At 42.7% G+C, this 21887-nt stretch overlaps 1 protein-coding gene across 7 annotated transcripts in view; it reads right to left on the bottom strand.

The window, feature by feature from the left end:
* The window catches only part of LOC139759876 (uncharacterized), a 406891-nt gene that overhangs the window by 55415 nt on the left and 329589 nt on the right, over positions 1–21887 (bottom strand). For 6 of the 7 annotated variants that reach the window (XM_071682396.1, XM_071682397.1, XM_071682399.1 and 3 more), the window contains 2 exons: positions 12766–12792; positions 3140–3267 (listed from right to left, as the gene is read on the bottom strand). In XM_071682396.1, coding sequence (XP_071538497.1) covers positions 3140–3267; positions 12766–12792 — 155 coding nt within the window. The remainder of the gene's footprint in view (positions 1–3139; positions 3268–12765; positions 12793–21887) is intronic. The other variant, XM_071682398.1, reaches the window with a different exon arrangement.

The following is a 21887-nucleotide window of genomic DNA, read 5'->3' on the forward strand; positions in this document are numbered from 1 at the left end:
GTCCCTCAAGTTTCACAAGACCTGTGTAGATTCACTTCCTCACTCGCGCTTTCATCTGCAGAAGCAAGAATCCTGGAGAGGTGAAGACGACGACGCTGGCTGGTTTGTGCCTTCTAAGAGGCTCTCAAGAATGCAGGTGGGATCGGATCACGTCAGATGATGGGGTTCGACGACCTTATACGACCACCAACAGCGATAAAGTCAGAAGTCTCCCTTTGCGATCCACTGTCGACAAGCTAACCACTCGTGAACGACATGTTAAGTCCTCGATCACTAAACTTTGACAGTGACTTATGCAAATACAGTCAAGGATGTTAACTTACATATTCATACATTATGCTGAGACATCACCGACTTCTGCAGAGCAAATACTCAGAGATGCCAGACTACGGAAGAAAATTCAAATAAGGTAATAACAGGTAATAAGGTTGGCTTTCACTCTCTGAATTTCGAATCGTTTACAGACCTCAAAGAGAATAACCAGTCAAAGATATGGGGTGCTCAAGGGCCCCAGGCACACACACACACACACACACACAGTGGGAACATGTATGATGAATCAGTCTTCTTGAACACCTTCCCCAGGTGTTTCAGAGTATCGACTGGTGGTGATAAATTGCAAATGAAGGCCTTAATGACCCCTGGCAGTCGAACGGCCTGAAATCCCCAAAGTACAACCAGCCAATCAACCAACGCTTGGAGCTGTGTGGTCAGCTGTTGTGTCCCTCTCCTATCAACCAGAATTTCGGTTCTGCTGCCGCCGTGGCTACGCAGGTCGATGCTGTGTGTGTGGAGGAGGAGAAGGAGGAGGAGGAGGAGGAGGAGGAATGAATCGTTCCAGGACCGACACAGTTGCTCCTTTTCAAAAAAGTTCACCGTAAATATTACATGACGGAGATCGACAAATCGGTACGAATGACGTCAACCGGAGGTCACAAAGGGTCAAGCTAATGTGGGAGGGCTTCTGGGTGAAGGGTTCATCCGGTTGTTATCTTCTGAGGGATGTTTTCTTCCTCCATCCCCCCTAGAGGTCAATACCGTCCACACATCATGATCCTCGTCTACCATGCCATTCTGTTATCTTTCATCAACAAAAAACTGTTCCATATCATTTCCATTCGGTGGTTTTTCTGATGTCTTGTGGTAGGTTTATCGACCTTACTGTAGACTGAGGAATTATCTCTTTCTTTCTTATGTATTCGCTTCCTGGTTTGGTTTCTGTGATTCTTAATCTTCTCTTGGTCTTTGTCTTCGCCTGTCCCTCTGTCTGTCTCTACCTCTTCCTTTCTCTGTATCTTTTTCCCTTCTTCTGTCTGTCTGTCTGTCTGCCAGTCTATGTGTCTCTATCTCTCTATATAGACAAATAACACAAATTATCCCAGGCACATCTAATCATAATGGAGCCCAAGTATATAGTATGTACAGGAATCTTGTAACGCTTGATAACAGTTGAGCTAATGACTGAACTGAGTTACTGTAATATCAGACGAATTCAGTCTCAGTTTCTAAATCACATGTTCCCATATCAGAGCAGTACTAATGTTCCAGAGCTCGTCATGGGGCTAGTTAGAAATATATAGTGTTCTGTCTAGACAAATGTATTAGCTAGAGACAATGGACAGCTTTAGCTACGCAAATAAGCAGTTTTTTAATTTTTTTTCTTTTTTTTGCCAGATGAAAAACATGTATTCAAACCTAACACCGAAATCATGGTCTCGATTGTCAGTGAGATACTTCAAATTCGTTCTTGTGTACTGGCGATCCCCCATGTTCTAATATCTTCGTTTATGACGAAAAAATTAATCCAAATAGAAAATGAGAGTTTGTCGTCCACGTACACACTAACTCTGTATTTGAAAAAGGTTATTTCCCTATATAGATTCTACCCAGACTTGAAGAGTTGGCAGCATTTTCAGTCCTTCAGGAGGAAGCTACATATATAGAGTTCGGCTTCGTCAAAAGGTGTAAAAAAAAAAAAGAGAATCAAGATAAAAGTTATATACTCTCTAGTTGTTTAAGTAGATTTCTGATTACTCTGTCGATCCTATTTGACTGAACCTATCAGAGGGTCATTACATGTAATGGAGTTTATCATCAGGAGTGTAATGGTAAAGTCAGGCTTAATGGGATGGTCATCAAAGAGTATAGAAAAATGAGTAAGACACACAAACAAAATTCTGAGGACTGATAATGAGTCATATGATTCATAAGTATCATAGATGCTATTTAGACTCATCAGTGAGTACGTGTAGATCCCCGTGTCAGTACATCATGAGTAACGTGGCCTATAGCTCACTCATGATTCATATCTCATCCATGTGTTGAATCCAGCCTCAATGTTTGATAATTTAGAATCAACATTAGAAAGATTTTTTCTCTCATCTCTCTCTCTCTCTCTCTCTCTCTCTCTCTCTCTATATATATATATATATATATATATATATATATATATATATATGTATATTTATATATATTTCAGATTCATATATCAGTTATCAAACATTTTAAGGAAATTTCTTGATAAACTACAATAAAAAGGAGTGAAATGATAAGTTAAAATATGATGACACATTTCTGAGTCGAACCCTCTGAGTATATGATGGGGAAACCTGATCATCTTCATCCCTTATTCATCAAACAGGGACAGCCTCTTTCTGGCTCATTCATTAGGCTGGTCTGTCACGCATAACTCATGAGTAATCTTCGTGGCTTACTCATATGATCAATCTGCCCAGACTCACGAGTAAGCCTTGGTGATTTACTCATGTGGTTGTTCTGCCTAGACTCATGAGTAAACCTTCATGATTTTACCCATGACTTACTCATATAACTAGATTGCCTAGACTCATGAGTAAGCCTTCCTGACTTACCCACATGGTTGGTCTAAGTCCATGAGTAAACTCCCATGACTTACCCAATATAGTTGGTCATGCCTTTACCCCAACTTAACCACCGTCCCCCCTCCATGAGTAAACCCCTTGTGACTCACCTATGAGGTTGGCCTTGTGACTCACCTATGAGGTTGGCCTTGTGACTCACCTATGAGGTTGGCCTTGTGACTCACGTATGAGGTTGGCCTTGTGACTCACCTATGAGGTTGGCCTTGTGACTCACCTATGAGGTTGGCCTTGTGACTCACCTATGAGGTTGGTCCGTTGCGTAAGCACCTTCGAGTAGACGAGGAGGTCCCCAGGACAGACCTGCATTGGAGGAATGACAACGATGCTCGAACGACGCTTATTCTTGGCTACGCCGCTGTCCGGGCACCTACGGGGGTGAAGTGAAGATGGGAGGGAGAACTGCGTTACTCACTGAGGAGTGAAGGTTAAGTTAGGGGGGGTGTGTGGCACGAGAGAAGGACTCGTGGACGATCGGGTGCGGTGTGGGTATGAAGGGTGCGTGCTGAGAGAGAGAGAGAGAGAGAGAGAGAGAGAGAGAGAGAGAGAGAGAGAGAGAGAGAGAGAGAGAGAGAGAGAGAGAGAGAGAGAGAGAGAGAGAGAGAGAGAGAGAGAGAGAGAGAGAGAGAGCGTTGCTCACATACACTTTTTTTTTTCTATGAGGTGAGGAGAGTGTGTTGAGGAGGAGGAAGCGGGGAGGGAGGGTAGAGTGTGTGTGTGTGTGTGTGTGTGTGTGTGTGTGTGTGTGTGTGTGTGTGTGTTTGGGTGGGGTGCGTGAGTGCCTTAAGATATATACATATGACCTAACACCTCTGATACATAATGTATGATACATACAATGTGAATGTTTACTGGAACAGAGAAGAGGAAGAGAGTATATGGGAGATAAGGAAATTTGCATCTTTTAAATACATTTATTCATGGATTTTCCATTCGAAGGGTATTAACATTCTAAACTGGTCCAAAGATTATCAATAGAGACGCATTTCATGGCAACCCAATTCGACATTAAGCCACATTACGTAGACACCCTTCGTATTGAAACCTTTAATATAGAACAAAACAAAAGAATATCAAGTTCATAACTGGGAAGTAGAGGGTCTGATCCACTTCCCGTGCCTTACAATGCCCGAAAACATTATTTCAAGAGGATGATGTACGTGATTTGATCGATATTAGGAATCAATATTGTGACATGTCTTAGCTTTGTTCCTCAAAAAATACAAAGAAACTTCGCGAGAAAACTCAGAAGATAAAAAATTGCTAAGAAAACGCAGAAAATTGCCATAAAACTCTTAGAAAACTCACAGAAGAATAAGAAATAACTAGGAAACAGAAAACCAACAGAAGAATGATTAGAAAACACAAAACACAGTAAATAGCTAAAAAACACAGAAAACACTTAGAAAAATAGCTACAAAACAAAGAAAATGAGCAACCAAACACAAAAAACTCATATAAAATTGCCAGTAAACACAAAAAACGCTAAAAAACTCACAGGAAACTCGACAGAACATTCTTATTGTGATTAATTTTTGAAGGACTAATTACCTAGAGACTTTCACGGAACTTTGCCACTCATTTCCTAGTCATTATAAGTTAAAAAGTTTGACATCTAATGTTCAATCAATGTGAAAATTGTTTTTGAAAGAGAACTCTCACCTCCTTAGCAAAGGCTTAGAAATACGAGAGAGAATAAGGAACAAATTGTGCTCCCAGAGGACAACAAAGCGAAAGAGAGCCAGTAGGAGGTTCGCCAGCAGTTGTCGACACTCTCAGAATACAAAGGAGTCAAAGCAACATGCGAGGATGGTCGTCAGCAGCAGAGGTCGCTCCCAGAACACAACAAGGCCAGAGTAAGCCAGTGAGAAGGTCGCCGGCAGTAGAAGTGGTCGTTCCCAGCGACCAAGGGAAGCAGGAGAGACAGCCAGGAGGACAATCGCCAGCAGTGGCGGTGGCTGGTGGAGGTTGGATGGTGTCGCTAGCAGTGGTGGTGGCTGGTGGAGGTTGGGTGGTGTCTCGCTAGCAGTGGCGGTGGCTGGTGGAGGTTGGATGGTGTCGGCAGCAGTGGTGGTGGCTGGTGGAGGTTGGGTGGTGTCGCCAAAGATTGCATCTACGAACACGTCCCAGAAGGCAGGCAAGACACGCCAGCCCAAACTTTATTGTGTTAAGGCACCATTCTGGCTGCTGGCGAGGGGCAAGGGGTCGCCGACGGTGGGGGAGACATTATAAGGAGGAGAGGATTAAGAAATGGTGGAGAAGATAGGAGGGGAAAAGAGTCCAAAACAGGATAGAAATACGATACGTCCAACAAGTGAAAGAGGATGGGAGGGAAAGATAAATGGAATGGAAAAATAGGAAGGTTATGGTCGGGAAAAAAGAAGAAAGCACAACAGGAAGTTACAGAGAAAGACAAGAAAAGAAAATGATAATAACAGGAGAAGACGACTATGAGAAAATACAATCCTATTGAATTATTGGAAACTAACACAAGCGATGATTACAGTGGAGGAAATGTTAGGTTAAGGCAGGGAAAAATGTTGGGTTAAGGCTGAGAAAATATTAGAAAAAAGATATAGTTTCAGTCCTTCTCCCCTCCCAGGTGTGGGGTACACGAAGTTATTTTCCCATCGACCGTACATAATAATCCTGAACGTAATGTTTACTATATTGTATTAGGAGAGTACCCGGCGGTGCCAGAGGGGGGGTAAAAGGGGCAACCTTTCGTGGTCTCAACACGACCTCCATGACCGAAGTGAGGTAGTTGAAAAAAAAAACCTTGTCCAGATTCTGAAGTACCTCTACTCATAATCAGAAGCTTTTACATATTACAGTTCGACCCTAAAGTAGCACTAAAGTTACACACAAACAAACGTACGAACAAGTCTTCCTAACATGTCTCCTTAAGGTCGACCTTAAGTCTTCTCCAGGTCCTTCCTTTTTCCCAGTTCCTCCTCGGACCTTCCTCAGCTCTTCCCCAGGTCCTCCCTAGAGTCTTCCCATATCTTCATCAAGTCCCCACCCCAAGGTCTTTTCCCCAAGTCTTCTTCCTCAGCTCCTTAGTCAGATCTTCCCTAGGACTTCTCTGAGTCTTTCCAAGATCCTACCCAGGTCTTCCTCAGGCACGTTCTAAACTACATCGTTGGGTCTAAGGAAACTATGGTATTACTAGCCCGCGTTTCATCAAAATCACATACGAAGTTTTGAAAAGGGGAGGGGAGGGGAGGGGGGGTATGATGGCCTCAAAATGGCCTCCGAGTCCCCGGCCACATATCCCACGTTCCTTCCCAAACAAAGTTGTATCTTTCTCAAGAGTTTTTTTTAGAGGCCTGTAGCTTTAGAGATGCGGCCGTGTATGAGGAACAGACCCATAGAGAGAGAGAGAGAGAGAGAGAGAGAGAGAGAGAGAGAGAGAGAGAGAGAGAGAGAGAGAGAGAGAGAGAGGAATGTTAAGGTTTATATATATATATAAGACTGTTGACTTTTCTGACACCGATTGACATAGAAACCATTTTCAAGTCAGCTTTTGCTAGTAGTTCCCACCTATGATGTAACCAGAATATATTTATATATATTTCTCTTCTTATTCCATGAAAAGTTGGGTCATCTTGATACAAGCTGATCTTAAGAGATACCTATCAGTTACTTTATGTTTTATTTTTCTTATAAAGACGTGAATCGAAAAAGATTTCGTGGATCTTCTCACTGGACTATGAGATGTATCATCGATTTCAGGTCTGAAATAGATTCAAGGGACGAGCCTGTACCCCAAGAACTATCTACGCCCCAGATTAAAATGAATGAGACAAGAACTCTCGTTCCATCCCTCTCCCTGGAGACTGTGCGATTCTCACAAACCCTCTCTCCTTCCCTCCCTCCTTCCTCCTCCTCTCTCTCTCTCTCTCTCTCTCTCTCTCTCTCTCTCTCTCTCTCTCTCTCTCTCTCTCTCTATTCGCCAGGAGCGGATAGATAGATAGTGGTCAGGTCTGGGATGGATGGGAAGGCTGGGCCGATGCTATGACCAATCGCGGGCAATGTTGGGGCCGCTTTTTTCGGCGGGAAAATAAATGACACAACAACAACAACTTGGACGTTTTCGTCTGTGATCCTTTATAATCGACCACAGATGATGCTCATTTATCATGTGCCTTGATGAATAGACTTCCCTCTGCCGGAGATACGATTAAAAACTTTGGTCTTCGTCCACAGAATAGGGGACTTTGCTCTCGATACTGTCCCCCACTGATTAAGTCGGTGGTATTGTACGTTCCGCCTGAATAGATGATGCGGTGGTGAGGGCGGGTCTCTCCATCGACATATTTGCCACACTACCGAGGCTGTGGTAGATCAAAGTCCATGCTTCACTCACTGGGTTTGATTTCAGGTGGCTGCATTTTGTTTAACTCCCGTGTGGCCGAGGTAGCCAGGCCCCCCTGCCCAGGGTTCGAATCCGACCAAATATATATATGTAATTCTTATCATGGCACTCCTGTATTTTCAAGGCTGCACTCCTCTCAGTAACAGGGTAAGGTGGATTCCTTTGGAAAGAAAGGAGGTCCTTACTCCTTTCCATACGGTGACGTAGATGGGGGCCTTTTCGAAGTTGACTTCCCATTTTGCAGGTGGAGTTCTTTAACACGCGCGTGCGTGTACGTGTGTGTGTGTGTGTGTGTGTGTGTGTGTGTGTGTGTGTGTGTGTGTGTACCCCCCTCTCCTGACTGGGGACCTGACCCTTCCCATTCACGTAGACGTAATATACTTCCACTGATGATTTGGTTTACTGGAAATTTTGTTTTTTCCTCTCGATGTCATTTCCTGAGAGAACTGTTAATTTCCCTTCCCCAGCCTTCATCTTCCTGTGGCATCGTCCTCATTTGACCGGCCATTCCCTCTCCTCTTCTTGTCTATTTCTCCCTGACTCTTCTCTCTTCTTTCTTCTCCCCTCTCGTCGACTCACTCACAGTGCCTCTCTCTCTCTCTCTCTCTCTCTCTCTCTCTTCCTCATTTTCTATCTCTTCTTGGCGTCTTTCACGATCAGTCCCTCATCTCATATTCTCCTCATTTATCTTTTTTGCCTCTTCCGTCCTTTAGAAATTGAAATAGAAATGGTGACTCTGGTCTCGTTAACCAAGTATGAAGAAAATAAAGATAACTTTGACTGTCTCTTTTCCTTATTGTATTTCCATATCTTCTATTCTGATAATTCTATTTCCACTGACTGTTTCTGTTCTCGCAAAATAATATCTGTTCCTCTCTTTTATTCTTTTCATTTAGCCTTTCCAGTCTCCTATCTCATTCTTAAATCTTTCCCTTTATCTTTTTTTATCTCTTCTGTAGAGAGAAGCTGTTCAGAATTTCTCGTTCAGTGCTTAGTTCTTAGCCAGACTTCGTAGATTCCAACAAACCCTCCACAAACACTTACTAAATCGGCAGAAAATGAAAATGAAAATGCCCCAGACAACAGACATTATTTTGGGATGGACAAGTCCTCATCCACCCACCTATACGTAGCCCTTTGCTGGATGTGGCCGAAATAGCCCCTTGAGGGAATAATGGTGATTATATTGTCATTGGTTGTTACGTGGCTTGCCGATCTTGTTTACCCCCAGAAGAAAACAGTTTTCTTCACCTTTTTCAAATTGACATTCTCGCTATTGAAAATGGGGGTCGGGGAGGTTAATAGTTAGCGGGGAGGGGGCGTAAGACCCTCGTGGTTGGGGTAGGTAATTCACTTACGTGGAACGCGGTAAACATTGATTGGGTGACGTGGGGCTTCGAACCTTGATCGAACCTTTGGCGCATATAGCATGGATCGAAGACATATATCTACGATAGTTTAGGTACGATGGGAATAGCTTTTCATATGAGGTACAGAAGATATGATGAGAACAAGGGAAATTAAGACAATTAAGGAGGAGGAGCACGCAAAGAGCCTGATGTCGGCAAATAATACAAGTTTTCGAGGAGAGATGGCAGACACATCTCTTCTGAGGGATGAAATCTTATGTACAGATGTTTCAATACGTGGAATATGTGCGTTTAGGCTGCAAGACAATGCAAAGGTGACGTTTGAATCTCTCTGGTGGAAAATAGAAGTGGCTTAACGTCGGGCCAGCTTGAGAACTTGGGATTAAAGTCACTGGCAACTCTGCAAATCGATCCACCGCTGCCCTGAGGTACTGGACGCACGAGAGAGAGAGAGAGAGAGAGAGAGAGAGAGAGAGAGAGAGAGAGAGAGAGAGAGAGAGAGAGAGAACCAGGTTCTCAAGGACGGTAATGTTTGGAAGAGAGCTCTTTGTTAGTAAGCCAGTTCTAAATGCGCCATGCCTCTTACCCCTTCTAGTGTTTTGGGAAACACAAACTGGAGCAAGAGGGAAGGTCAAACACAGACCTGCAGCCTTTCCAAAGCTGAGTTAATGCCTGAGGGAAACCTGAGTCATACATTATATCACACGACACGGCCATAATCACCGAGATGAGACGTCAAACATTAGTTCTGTACAAGTGTTCAGCATCTCTCTTAAGCGTTTCTCTCAGTCCAGGAGACGTGAAAGAGTTTGACCTCTTCCTGTTGTGGTGTGGAGGCCCTGGAAAAATGGATCTATCACAGCTTCGTCAAGGAAAATGAAGATCATGACCTTCTGCACGCCATCTGTCTCTTGATCTTAGCCCTCATAGGCAACCCCATCATCAGGGTGGTCGAGACATGGGACTTCCATACGTCGTCAATCATCCAGTCTTCAGATTCCATGAAAATCTAATCTGGAAACCCTGCTGAGAATCCAGGAAGTCTGGAATAGGCCAGACCTCACACTAGAATCTGAAAACCCTGCTGAGAATCCAGGAAGTCTGGAATAGGCCAGACCTCACACTAGAATCTGAAAACCCTGCTGAGAATCCAGGAAGTCTGGAATAGCCCAGACCTCACACTAGGCCTCTCTACACAAACTACCACCAGAGGGATAGGCTCTCAGTAACTGATTCCTCGACGTCTGACAAACGCAGATGTTTACTTGATTTGTAGGTCAACAAAAAGCCAGTTAAAAAAGAAAATAAAACTACGGACGTACATTGGTCGTTTATTCATGGATGAACAACATCCCAGTTTCTCTCATTTACTCATCCAGATAATACAATCTCTTCTTCGATTGGTATTCGATATAAAGATACATCAAACTTATTTCGATATTTCACCATCTTCTTAGTGACTGTTTTCCGTACATGACATCTTTAAAATCGTGAAATAGAAAATGGTTAAAGGTAGCTGACATTCAGCAACATTCTTGTCAACTCTCTGAGGTTCAAACCTTTGACGTCAATGCAAACACGAGCAAAGTTCCTGTAGATTTATAATATTCTTACGGTCGAGAATCATGGTTTCTATCACTTCCTCTAAAACCATGAGGCATTTGAACCATCCACCCTTGAGCGTGTGTACCAAACACATGACCAAAGAAAACTCAGTCGACCTGAATTGTATCTAAAAGTTTTCATTTCCTTTGAAATAAACTTATACGAAAACGTTTTAAGAAACGTAAGGAAAACGTTGAAAACAATGATGGACTTGCGACCTTCGTCAATTTATATATTTATATATTTATATATATATATATATATATATATATATATATATATATATATATATATATATGGGTCTTCATCAACTCGTACATATGTCTGTGTGTACCTGCGCTTCTATCACCTACCCACCGGTCGTAGCAAGCCCCCTGGACCCCAGCTGAACCAATGTGTGAATGGAGATAAGAACACAGCTAGTATCTGGAGCCATTGTGGCTTGCTGAACCTAATCAATGCGGCAGCAAACAGGGTTAAAGGTGACCTTACTGAAGCATTGGCCCAGGTTACTTTCCTAACTTCTCAGGTCGAATGAAGTTGTTATCATTCGTGAATTACCAGTAGAGTCATGAGGGTTTATCCGCCATATATAAATATGTCTACTCACATTGTTTAATAATGGCGTAAAAGATTAATCGAAAGAGGCCTTTTAGGCACCTAGTTTGAAACTTGAGTATGTAGGTATGTTTCAACAAGTGAGAGATCCATATATCTTGCAACTGCTTGCCATGTCCATTGACGTAAAGTTAGAAGTCTTAATGGCAGACTTAAAGTTAGACGTCTCGACCATAGATTAAAGTCAGAGGACGTATAGAAATTCATCACAGAAAGAGAGAATCTTGTTGAAGTATATCATGGTCTCTCAAAAGAAGAACGACACCAGGAGTCTGCTTATAAACACTCCATCCCTCACGTGAAAAATATTATTGGAACCTGAAGTGGGAGGCCTGTACCAGAGGCCTGTTTGGAAGGCCTGGGGGTAAATATTATCGTGGTGACTGCAAGACCACACCTTTGGGACATGGCCTGGTCCACAGAAGCCTCTGTGTACGTGGTGAGTGGGGTGTCTGGGTGGGATTAGGTGGCAAGGACGGTGAAATATATATATATATATATATATATATATATATATATATATATATATATATATATATATATATATATACCTGTGTGTGTGTGTGTGTGTGTGTGTGTGTGTGTGTGTCTAAACATTCGGAAATAGAATCGTGGTCAGATTGTTTCGTAAAACCTTACATGATAGCTGGATTAAGCTTCATCTCTGCTCTAACGTGAAATTGTCAGTCAGTATCACAGTCCACAGGGCAAGGTTAACGTTGTCAACGTGTGTAAATAATCCCAGATAAAATCAGACGTAATTTGCATATGCATATTCTCAATGTAGTTCCCATACCACTTGGTCTTTGTGATTAAGACTTAAGCCTTAGATGGTGTTTAACACATCCTGGACGTTCAAATAACCACATACACATCATAGTTTATGGTACATATATGGAATTATGATACATATATGAAAAGAAAAAGTTTAATGAGGGGTGTTTACATAATGAGCACATGCATTATCATGTTGGGAAAAGTTTAAGATTGATTCCTAACAACTTTGAATATGAGGACGAGTTCAGTGTGTGCGTTTCTGTGTGCTTGAGTGTGTGTGTGTGTGTGTGTGTGTGTGTGTGTGTGTGTGTGTGTGTGTGTGTGTGTGTGTGTGTGTGTGTGTGTGTGTGTACTGAAGTGTACTGACCTAATAGAATCCAAGTCTAAAAGCAGGTTTACTGGGAATGGGTTTGATTTAAATGGATGCAGAGGAATGGTTAAACAATATAGTAATTTCTAGACCGGAACAGTTGTCCGAGCTAATGTAATCAACATGAGAGAGAGAGAGAGAGAGAGAGAGAGAGAGAGAGAGAGAGAGAGAGAGAGAGAGAGAGAGAGAGAGAGAGAGAGATGAACAAGAGCTCGACAACACGAGACGAGATCCTTAAGGGAAGAAAAAATGAACGTAAATGACTTAATTCTCTCTTTTTTTTTTAAGATGCTCTGATTCAGCCATGCAGCAACGACTTAGAGGAGAGAGAGAGAGAGAGAGAGAGAGAGAGAGAGAGAGAGAGAGAGAGAGAGAGAGAGAGAGAGAGAGAGAGAGAGAGAGAGAGAGAACTGAAAAAAACGTAATCTGGAAATAAAACAAGAGTGCTAAGACCTACAGATGAAAAGAGGAGAGGCAAACTCAAACCTAACCTTTCTGAGAGTCAGTAACACTACAGTGAAACGCACATCTGACCGTCACGCGATTTGGATCCAGTGCACCTGAGGTGATTGGTAGAGCAAGAGATGGTGTCTTCTTTGAATATATGACGCTCCAAGTGTGTATCAAATCGCTGATGGCCAGGAGAATGCGCTTGCTCGGTAAGTAAGTATCTAAATGATAATGTTTTTTTTTTTTTTTTTTGAGCAGAGTGGAGGAGAGTGGAGGGAGGTCTGAGAGAAACGTACTTACATGTATGAAGACAAGTCTCTCTGCGTGCTGGACAAATGAACGAAGGGCATGTTAACTAGCATCATACTAACAGGAAAACGGAAGGCAATAAAGGTCATCTTTCATGATGGTGTAGATGGATTGGTAGACTGATTGGTAGATTAATTGGTTGATGGACTGGTAGACGATGAATATTAATGAGGGGTGAGAATATGGATGTAACATTTAGGTGTGAAAGAACCATTTTCATTCGTTGATATAGGTTTTCTATAAACAGTCTACATGTATCCATATATACATATATCTATACATTCATATGTATATGTATGTACACGTATACTAATATACAATTGGCTATATATGTATATATGCGTATGTACTCTTTCACAAATGTTTTGTGAGATACCTCAATGTATTTAATATCAATGATCTTCAAAGTTATTTACCTCATAATAATTCCTATGGTTTCTTTTAATCTCTTGTGGAAGACTGTAAATCGACTCTCCTAAGTTTACTTTTAACCTCAATGTTTTACAACACTGGCCAGATGCGATAACATAGCGAAGGTGTCTTCACCATAATGGGTGAATGATAAGCGAAGTGAAAGGAGGGGGTTTTCTTGTTTTCATGATGGGTGAAGCGGGCGAATAAGTGGCAAGCCGAGTCAGGAATTCCCTCCCTGGCTGCTTAATACATTCTGCACGTTGCATCTCTCCTAAACTGGAGACGCTGAGGGTAAACCATGAGTCCACCACCTGCCTGGGTCGAGTGGAGTACCTTGATCATTACCTCTGTATTGTCACGACTGGATCTCATAACACTGGGTGTTGTTTTTCTGGTTCTCTGTGGTTATATTTCTTGAGATGACGTTTCTCACGAATACCCTTTTCTCAGTAGAAATTGTTAGTCGCTTAGATAGCGAGGTGGTGGTGAGGGTAATGTAATCTATTTAATGAACCAAACCTGGACGTTGCAGGAGTTCATGATTACAATTGCTTTTCCCTGATTTTCTTACTACGCTGAGGTCCTGGGGTTAGGATCCTCATGGTTGAATTTAGGACTTTTGGTTCCTTTTAGTCGATTAGTTAATTTGATTTGACATTTTTCTTTTCCAAATAAGATGATCCTCAGAGAGATAAAATGATTTGCAGTCTCCCTCGTGAGATTCAAACAACCTAGTTAAGTGATTAGCAAACAATTGAAAACCTCATTATTACTACGTGTGTTCTGGTTTGTAATAAGACCTCTGTGAGAGAGAACAAAGTACATAAATACACACACACACACACACACACACACACACACACACACACACACAACACACATATACGTAAAATCCTTTATGAACTTAGGACAACTGTGATTCAATGCTCTAACAAAAGACACTCAAAGAGGAACGATCACACTACACACCGATGAATTAGGTCAGAGGAAAGATGGCTTCATCTCGAAGCGAAAAAAAAAAGAAATAAGAAATACAGAAAATCAGCGCTGAAGCAAATGTAATGATATCGGGAGAGGAAGGGGGAAAAAATGCTTGCTCTACAAAGCTGGATAAAGCTGGTGAAATCAGATTAGAGTCAGAGATAGGGAGAACTTAAGAGGCTATGATGTATAGAAGAAATATTAGAGTGCTCAGGAAACGTTCAAAATAATACTTGATTCAGTATGTAATCTGAATAAAATTATAATTTTATCATAACTATAATATAATCATTCATAAAATAATCATGACATAATTATGAATATAGATATGAATATATAAATGTAATTCAAACAGAATAGTGATTACATTATCATCCGTTTACTATCTTCAAACAGAATAGTAATTACATTATCATCCATTTACTATCTGGTCATTGTGAATTACAAGAGTATTTCTAAAAAGGCGACAGACTACCTCCAAAATCTTACCTAGATCTTAGCTAAGACTTAAGGTTACTAGAAACATATATTCAACTAAAATCAAAGCATCGAGAACTTAGAATAGAATGAATGGCGATTTACCAGAGGTTCAGTTATGAAATGAATCTCATTCCCTCAAATTCTGGTTGTATAGAAACACAAGATTACCTTGAGGCCTGGGAGTAAGATCAGTTGTGAGTGTCGAGTTTGTTCATGTGAAATGAAGATTGTAAGCAAATTGATGATGCTTCGAAGTTACCCAAGAAACTATCTCTTATCTCAAAAAAAAGAATTTAGAATTATTCTAAATGATAAGGGACAAAGTAATTTTTAGTAATATGATTATCCTGTACAACAATAGTAAATTCATTTTTTTTTGGCACTTGCAACCAGCAAAATGTTGAGTAGATTAGATATCAACGTCTTAGGACAATTATAAACAAAAAAAAGATTGGTTTTGGAGAACATGACCATCAGAGACGAAGATTGGACGAATCCAAGTAATCTTCAGTATTTAGAAACATTGTTACATTCCATGTTAATCAAAAGAACAGCGAATCAAAATCTCACCTGCCAAGGATTAGCTATCAAGGTTATCTGTAAAACTACCGATCTATATCCTATACACGTAATCTTCCGCCTTCCAATGGGAGGACCCGTATAGAACCCCCTAGGTGATCCCCAATCCTATATAGTAACTACAAATAATCCCACAGGATGATGCACTTCAGACACACACACACACACACACACACACACACACACACACACACACACACACACACACACACACTGACTCATCTCACGCATCCTATATCCTATACTCATCCTCTTCAATATCCGCGTCCCGTCCCTCTTCTCCTTCTCCCCTTTTTACCCGTAGACATGCTGTCTCATCATCACCTCCTTCAGGATCCATTTCCTTCAAAGGTTCTCTTCCTTCCTCGTAACTCACTTCGGAAGGTCTCAACTTTCTCTCTCTCTCTCTCTCTCTCTCTCTCTCTCTCTCTCTAGATCCTCAAATCACCGTGATCTCTTATCGTATAGTCAGGTCCACGTGCCATACACACTCTCTCTCTCTCTCTCTCTCTCTCTCTCTCTCTCTCTCTCTCTCTCTCTCTCTCTCTCTCTCTCTCTCACACACACAGAGCCACGGAGAGGTCTTGGCTGCGGTTACGGTGCGTTATACACGACAATGGAGAGGACGCGAGCAAATGAGGCCATTTTTCTCGCCCGATCCTGGCGCTGCCTCGCTACGTGATGAGAGAGAGAGAGAGAGAGAGAGAGAGAGAGAGAGAGAGAGAGAGAGAGAGAGAGAACACCGCTGTCTCACTCTTGGCTGTCGCTGCTCAGAGATATCAAGGCGCCACCCACACACACACACACACACACACACCACACACACACACACACACACACACAGACACACACACACATCTCGACCCTCTTACACAAAGTAAACGCAATATCAGTTCGTTATATTCGCCTATACTTTCCTAATTTTTTCGCAATGTTTCATACGATTACGAGACATTTCGGCCATGTTATTATTTTACATAAGGAAGTCTGTATTTCACCTGCGAACATCTTTATTTACTAATAAAGAAGCTAAATGTAATTCGCCTTAAGGGAATTATTTACGTAAAAGAGCCACCGGCTGAGAATGTCTCTCGCATTATTTACGTAAGTGAGACTCAGGTTAACAATGACTTCCTCGGCTCACCTTCTCCATCATTATTTTTGTGGATGAGCAACTGCGATGTGCACGTTAATGGCAGACGATGTCCCTAAGTGGTTCGCTGATGCTTTCCTCATGATCGTCTGCACAACTACGTCATCATCATCATAACATGTCTCGCGATGCTCTCTTTTTTTTTTCTTTTCTTATCTATGTCATTCATATTTTCCACCCCAAGACCTCCTCTGTTTTAGATAAGTGATCTGGTGTTATCACTTTATCTTCTCTTATATCCCACACCTCCAGAACTTCCCACTATATCATTTCTTGATGATTTCTCATACTCATTTATCATTGATTTACAGCATCCTTTCTCATCATCACTCGTCTTAATATCTATTCTACTTGTCCCTCATATATATACACACGGGTCTATTCCATCCATCAACTCTCTCTCTCCTTCCCTCTCACTGGAGACATAGTTTAATGTTACCATCATCTCTAGACCATTATAAAGTTGACTCGCGATGTTTAGTTACTTCTTAATGGTGTGGCTGTAATAATAAATGATAATGTGTGAGGTTTGTCCATAAGTACGTCAGCTTAACCAATAAAGCGGATAGAATGACACTCATTCAACGCATGCGCTACACATATTGGAGAGAGAGAGAAGGTAGCCCCACCACACTGGTGAGGTGGAGCTGTGTGTACCTATGTGGACAAGGTAGCGCCACCACACTGGTGAGGTGGAGCTGTGTGTACCTATGTGGACAAGGTAGCGCCACCACACTGGTGAGGTGGAGTTGTGAGTACCCATGTGGACAAGGTAGCGCCACCACACTGGTGAGGTGGAGCTGTGAGTACCTATGTGGACAAGGTAGCGCCACCACACTGGCGAACTAAGCAACTATCTCCCGAGGACGTAGCGATGTTGGAAGTGTGTGTGTACCCATGTGGACACGTCCAAAAGGGGCTGGTAAGTTGCTTTCATCCTCCTGCTTCAGGTAAGTCTTGCATTACACGCCTCCTGCTTCAGGTAAGTCTTGCATTACACGCCTCCTGCTTCAGGTAAGTCTTGCATTACACGCCTCCTGCTTCAGGTAAGTCTTGCATTACACGCCTCCTGCTTCAGGTAGGTCTTGCATTACACGCCTCTGGGGTCTTATTCGGATCTGCGGTTCATGATTTCATGCTGATAGCTGAAGTGGTTCTTATCATGTGAGATATTCTTCGTGTGGTATCATGTCATGGGGCAAAACACATGACTGCGACTTAAAGAGAGTCTAGGCAGGAGGACGTGGTCTGCATAAATTATTCAAATGTTGAGTCAGAAGAACAGCTTCGTGAATGTTAACACTGAGGTTGAGGGAACTTTGTGAATGTTAACACTGAGGTTGAGGGAACTTCGTGAATGTTAACACTGAGGTTGAGGGGACTTCGTGAATGTTAACTGTGAGGTTGAGGGAACTTCGTGAATGTTAACACTGAGGTTGAGAGGACTTTGTATGTTAACACTGGGGTTGAAGGAACTTCGTGAATGTTAACTGTGAGGTTGAGGGAACTTCGTGAATGTTAACACTGAGGTTGAGGGAACGTCGTGAAAGTTAACTGTGAGGTTGAGGGGACGTCGTGAATGTTAACACTGAGGTTGAGGGAACTTCGTGAAAGTTAACTGTGAGGTTGAGGGGACGTCATGAATCAACAGTGTAAAGTTAGGAAAACTTCGTTGAACATTCGTAGTAAGGTTCGGGGAACTTAACGAACCATCACTGTGAAGTTAGAAGAACCTCTGATTATAAGGTGTATCCAAGATGCCACATATGAACCTCTGGTTATATGGCATATCCAATACACTACAGCTGAACATCTGGTCATACGGTATATCCAATACACTATAGTTGAACCTCTGGCTATAAGTTATACCCAAGACACTATAGTTGAACCTCTGGTTATAAGGTATATCCAAGACACTATAGTTGAACCTCTGGTTATAAGGCTATACACTCGACTTCCGTACCAGGAAAAGATAATCTAAACCCCTTTCTTTCCCTCGTCTTTTTTTTTGGAAGGTATCAAGTCATTCTTCATTTTTGGGAAAATGTATCAGGACGAGAGTCCGTAGCGCCAACAGACGAGGCCCACAACAACAACGAGACCTGACTTTTGTGTCGATGTGGTCAATCAACGCCATCTGTTGTTGCCTCCCGTTGTGACTCTCGCCCATCGGCAACGGTGATATAAGGAATCCGCGAGTCCTGGGCTGAATAGTGTGTTCTTCAAATAAAAATACGACAGTCGACAATGTCAGTCGCCTGGGTTTCTATTGTGTGTCCTCTGTTACCAGCATGTCATATTCTTTTTCCCATTTTACAAGCCAAGAGCATCTGTTAGTATCTGTAGCGTCAGAAAACCTTTGAATATATTCTCCTGGAAGTTTTGTAGTGTTGGTGGTAATTCCTCAGACTTGTATGGCTTGGACATCAGACGTGGTGGGAGGCAATGCCTCCGTAGCCATAGATAAGATGGCCATATCAAGGACAGGCCTCTCCCTTATGTGATCTCCTGGAAAGCTTAGAACTCCCTTGTCCAGGCGAGTCAGAGAAGTGAGGCAAACAATCCTTCATCTTTTATTCACACACCCAGAAAGAATTTATTCGCTGTAGTCTCTTGTTTTTTGTCTTCCAATACAGCAGCGACGCGTAAACTTTATCGTCGAGCCTTTGAGAATGTGTATTGACCCCGAACTGTGAGACGTTTTCTGTTTTACATTTGATCTCATCTTGTGATGTGAAGATCAACAGAAACAAGAATGGGGGGGGGGGGTTGTTTCTATTGGATGAGGCCTCATTAATCACCATTCCCGCGGACGAGCGCCCTCATTATCCAACTCTGATGAGGCGATCTGTATTCGCCTCTGGAAGGGACGCCATCTTCACACTTCTCTCATCATCACCAAAGGCGTCAGACGTATGTCTATGCGCCGCAACCTTCACAAGGCAGCTTTGCTGAAGTGCTTTCATGCAAAATGGCACTTAAGAGCGACCGCTGAGTGCTTGATGAATCCATGCAAGGAGTTGAAGGTGAAAGAAGAGTCTCTCTCTCTCTCTCTCTCTCTCTCTCTCTCTCTCTCTCTCTCTCTCTCTCTCTCTCTCTCTCTTCACAACAACAACAATACCACCTTTTTTTAATTACAACACAACCGCTCAACTGGGTGTTTCTGGTTGTCCTTGCGTCATCCAACTTCTCCCTGTGCATTCCCAACACTGGACCAGATCCAGAGCACTTCTCCATGCACCCCTCTTCCATATGCACCTCTCTCCCCTTCCCCATCAATCAATCAATCACCATATATCTACTGTCACACATTGCTCAGCCTCAGTAGACGTGCCATGTATCTACTGTTACACATTGCTCAGCCTCAGTAGACGTGCTATGTATCTACTGTTACACATTGCTCAGCCTCAGTAGACGTGCTATGTATCTACTGTTACACATTGCTCAGCCTCAGTAGACGTGCCATGTATCTACTGCTACACATTGCTCAGCCTCAGTAGACGTGCCATGTATCTACTTCTACACATCGCTCGGGTTCAGTAGACGTGCCATGTATCTACTGCTACACATTGCTCAGCCTCAGTAGACGTGCCATGTATCTACTTCTACACATTGCTCGGGTTCAGTAGACGTGCCATGTATCTACTGCTACACATTGCTCAGCCTCAGTAGACGTGCCATGTATCTACTTCTACACATTGCTCGGGTTCAGTAGACGAGGCTGCTTGATAAAACCAAAATAGGTCTTTCCTCTTTTGGATCGGGTTTTCCACACCTTCTATTTCGGTGTGCGTCCAGACAACACGCCCCTGTTTCGCTGGGGGAGGGGGAAGGAGGCACTCTATTTATACCCTGGCCTTGCTTCGAGTCCGCCGTAGCCTGAACGTAATTGATCTCGGGGTGAAAATATAATGCCCCAGTTGACATGGGTTCAGGTCACTGCCCTGGACCCACTCTTAACACGCCGGTTGCTCCAGCCAGCCACCAGAACCAGCATCCTCATGTGGACTGGAGTTTCCAAGGAGTTAAAGTCGAAAATCAAGTCTCTACGAGTCATGGAACTCGAGTGACTTTGGGAGTGAACCTCATTAGTGGCGTCACTCCGTCGTGTTGGACGACACGGTGTTGGCTGCAAGGTCTGGTCGCTGGCTGCTTGACTGGCTGGTTAGATGGTTGGCTGGCTAGGAGGTTCGCCAGCTGGCTGGGTGGCCATTTGGTTACTTGGTGTTGCCTCGCACTCCAGAATTCAATTTGCATAGTGAATCATTAAATAAACTTGATTGTGATAATGTCATAAGTGGTGACATTACCTCTCTAGACACAGACAAACACACACTCACACACACACACACAGACACACACACAAACACCCACATGCAATGAACTTTCCCACCAAACTTACAAAACAATACATAAAACTATTTACCCATAAATTTTCACCTCTTCCCAAAAGGTTCTGTTTCTGTAAACATCCCAAGTGGCAAACTCGTCCGACCACTAGCCTGGAGAAATGCCCTGAATAGATTTTCCTTCAACAAACACATAAAAAAAAAGAGGGGAAGTTGAAGTTCCTCACATTGATTTTTGTATTCGTGGAATAATTTTTAGATTCGAGAGAACGAGTTCGATAACAGATTCAAGCGGCCGTTCCCGATTTTTCGCTTTGGTATTGACAAAATCATTCTTTACAGAAGCGTAACGCTCACACACACACACACATACACACACACACACACACACACACCACACACACACACACACACACACACGAGGGTTTACTTAGAAACTGTTAGCTTTTCCATACAATGGCCCCACGCTATTATCTGGTCCTGTGTACAGGTTACTACGTTAGTGCACATTACGTTAACTTGATGAGAAACTGCATTTTTTATCCATGTCTTTTCATTGCTAAATAATATTCTTTACATGAATAAGGATCTTGTGAATAGTCCCCTCCTACTTTACTATCACTGTCTATAATCTTATGGGCGTTTTGCTGACGAAATTTCATCATATCAAGCTTCGAGGGGTCACCTACACTCTCCTACAGTGAGGGAAATACAAGACTGGCAGATCTGGTTGCGCTAGACAACTCACTGCAACTCATAAACAGTGAAGAGAAAGGAGGAGGAGGAGGAGGAGGAGGCGGAGGAGAGGAGGAGGAGGAGGAGGAGGAGGAGGAGGAGGAGGAGGAGGAGAAAGAGCAGGAAGAGGAGGAGGAGGAGGAGGAGGATCCCCTTTTCATATTTTCTACGCAGTTCACTTCTAAGATTCCATCAAGTTTGCTCCTCTTCTGCTTTTATAATCGCGTTGTCTTTGCTATATGTATATCTGATCTCCCCAGAACTTGCCTTCGAGTCCCTCACAGCTCAAATGCTCTCTCTCTCTCTCTCTCTCTCTCTCTCTCTCTCTCTCTCTCTCTCTCTCTCTCTCTCTCTCTCTCGCCATCTAAAATACCTAATTCCTTATCAATCATTTTCCCAAAGCTTCTGTTTCAGAGAGAGAG

The sequence above is a fragment of the Panulirus ornatus genome, chromosome 34 (assembly GCF_036320965.1).
Source record: "Panulirus ornatus isolate Po-2019 chromosome 34, ASM3632096v1, whole genome shotgun sequence".
NCBI classification, from domain to species: Eukaryota; Metazoa; Arthropoda; class Malacostraca; order Decapoda; family Palinuridae; genus Panulirus; species Panulirus ornatus.